General features: G+C 51.4%; 1 protein-coding gene across 3 annotated transcripts in view; it reads right to left on the bottom strand.

Moving 5' to 3' along the window:
• The window catches only part of STK10 (serine/threonine kinase 10), a 149,263-nt gene that overhangs the window by 24,736 nt on the left and 122,500 nt on the right, over positions 1-2,027 (bottom strand). For all 3 annotated transcript variants that reach the window (XM_003781942.3, XM_023515232.1, XM_023515237.1), the window contains one exon: positions 544-636. In XM_003781942.3, the coding sequence (XP_003781990.1) occupies positions 544-636 (93 nt within the window). The remainder of the gene's footprint in view (positions 1-543; positions 637-2,027) is intronic.

The raw sequence follows: 2,027 nt of genomic DNA, 5'->3' as shown, positions 1-2,027 counted from the left end.
GAGATAGGAGACAAGAAATCTATACATACACCTTCAGGAGGTGAGGAAGGATTGGTGGCGAAGGAGGGGTCAGGAAGGACAAGGTCGCTGCCTCACAGGCCAAAAGGAAAGTGGATGGAGCCCTCCCCAGAACATGCAAAGAAGACCACATCTGGGAGACTGTAGGTTTGATGTCTTTCAGACTCCAAAAGATGCCAAATGGGCAGATGGATATACTGCCCATAGGTTGGTCAAGGAGACATGACGTACAAACAAATAAGCCTGAAACAAGGCAGAAGGTGCTAAGGGTTTTGAGTGCTAAGGTCAATGTACAGGGCCTTGTGTCCAGAGACAGGAGAGCCCACATCCAGGGGAAGTGAAGGCAATCAGAGAGGGCTGCATGGAGGAGGAGACAGTAGTGAGTCACAAAGATGGGGCTGGATTCGTATCCAGAACAAGAGATGGGCATTTGAGGGGCAGGGCTTGGTCACCATTCAAGGCCTCAAACCTGGGATACCGGCCCCTCAGCCCCTCTGCTTCCTGACCGAGAAGCCGAAGACTCACAAGTAGCTGCTTTTTCTGTGTGTGCTCCTCCATCTTCTGCTTCATGCTCTCCTTCCGCTGCTCTCGGGGGAGCTTCTCCACCTCGTTCTTCACCTGCACCAGAGAAAGCAGAGATCGGCTGGGTCAATTGGCTGGGTCAGGGTACCTCCTCATGCTTCCTAACATATAACCTTCACCCCAGAACTCTTAGGCTAGGGAGCCTCAAGATGAGGCTGAGCTTTCCAGGCACCAGCCCCTGCCAGGTCCCTCTGGCCAGGGTCCACCCTCTGCCCTGCTCCTGCCTCCGCTGGGCTCCAGCTTCTGGGCTCCCTCAGGGGAGACAGAGGCTGTTTTCAGTTGCTTGGTAGCCATCCCCCTTCTTCTGGGAATAGCGCCTCAATTTCCTTTAGGACAGTGTTTCTCAACCTTTTTTAAAACAATTATTATCCCCTCAGAAGCCTTTTCAAGAGATTTTTTTTCCTAATCATTCTCTGCACTGTAAAATATCAATCCCAAGGATACACTGTCAATCTGTAATTATCTAAGCTGCTTTGCTTCCTCGTATCAGCTCAGCTGAGAATGCATGTTTCACGTCCCCCCTCGAACCTCAGGCCCTGAGGTTCACATGGGCTGACACCCTCACCCTCCACCTGGCTCTTGGCTGGGCATATGATCCAGGCTGGTCACGCAGCATATTCCATGGCCCTGGACTCAGGGATTACTTCAGGGATGAGCATGTGTCCCTTGGTGGGCTAGTGAAAAGTTTGGGACATTTGAAACTACCGGAGAAAAGCTGCTCCTGTCCTCTGGGGCTGCTGAGCTGGGAGGGTGAGGTCCTGGGGGGTTGGCCTGAGACAAACTTAATACAAGGGAGCAGTGCCAGAGATGAGAAAGAATTCCTGGCAACACCTCTGTCCTCCTGGTACAAGGCCAAGAAGTATTCTTTCTTCCTGACAACAGCTGGGATTGGGTTTCTGTCTTTTATAACAGGGAGGGAGAAGACATTCATAGCACATCTCTCTAAGCAGGGGTCCTCAAACTACGGCCTGCTGGCCACAAGTGACCCACCCAGGACATTTTTCTGGCCCGCCAGGTGTTTTTGCCGCCACTGCCTGTCCTGCTTAGCAGCCAGTCCAGCCCTCCAACGGTCTGAGGGACAATGAACTGGCCCCTTGTTTAAAAAGTTTAAGGACCCCTGCTCTAAGGAAACTAGCATTCCTCAAACAGTTCTGTCTGAGAAACCCACACCTTCACAGGTGCCCAACAACCTAAAACACACACTGACTAACAAAGGGCTCTTAAGAACATCTGTTAAGATGGGCGGCATCTGTGACTCAAAGGAGTAGGGCACTGGCCCCATATTCCGGAGGTGGTGGGTTCAAACCCAGCCCCAGCCAAAAACTGCAAAAAAGAAAAAAGAACATCTGTTGAGGGGAAAAATACTGTACATGATAAAACAACGTGATCCAGGTAAGCTAAGATTAGCTATGTCGGCTCGGCGCCTA

The sequence above is a fragment of the Otolemur garnettii genome, unplaced genomic scaffold (assembly GCF_000181295.1).
Source record: "Otolemur garnettii isolate 467f Iridium unplaced genomic scaffold, OtoGar3 scaffold00003, whole genome shotgun sequence".
Classification (NCBI taxonomy): domain Eukaryota; kingdom Metazoa; phylum Chordata; class Mammalia; order Primates; family Galagidae; genus Otolemur; species Otolemur garnettii.
Note: the sequence above shows the minus strand (reverse complement) of the source record. Positions and strands in the feature narration are given on the sequence as shown.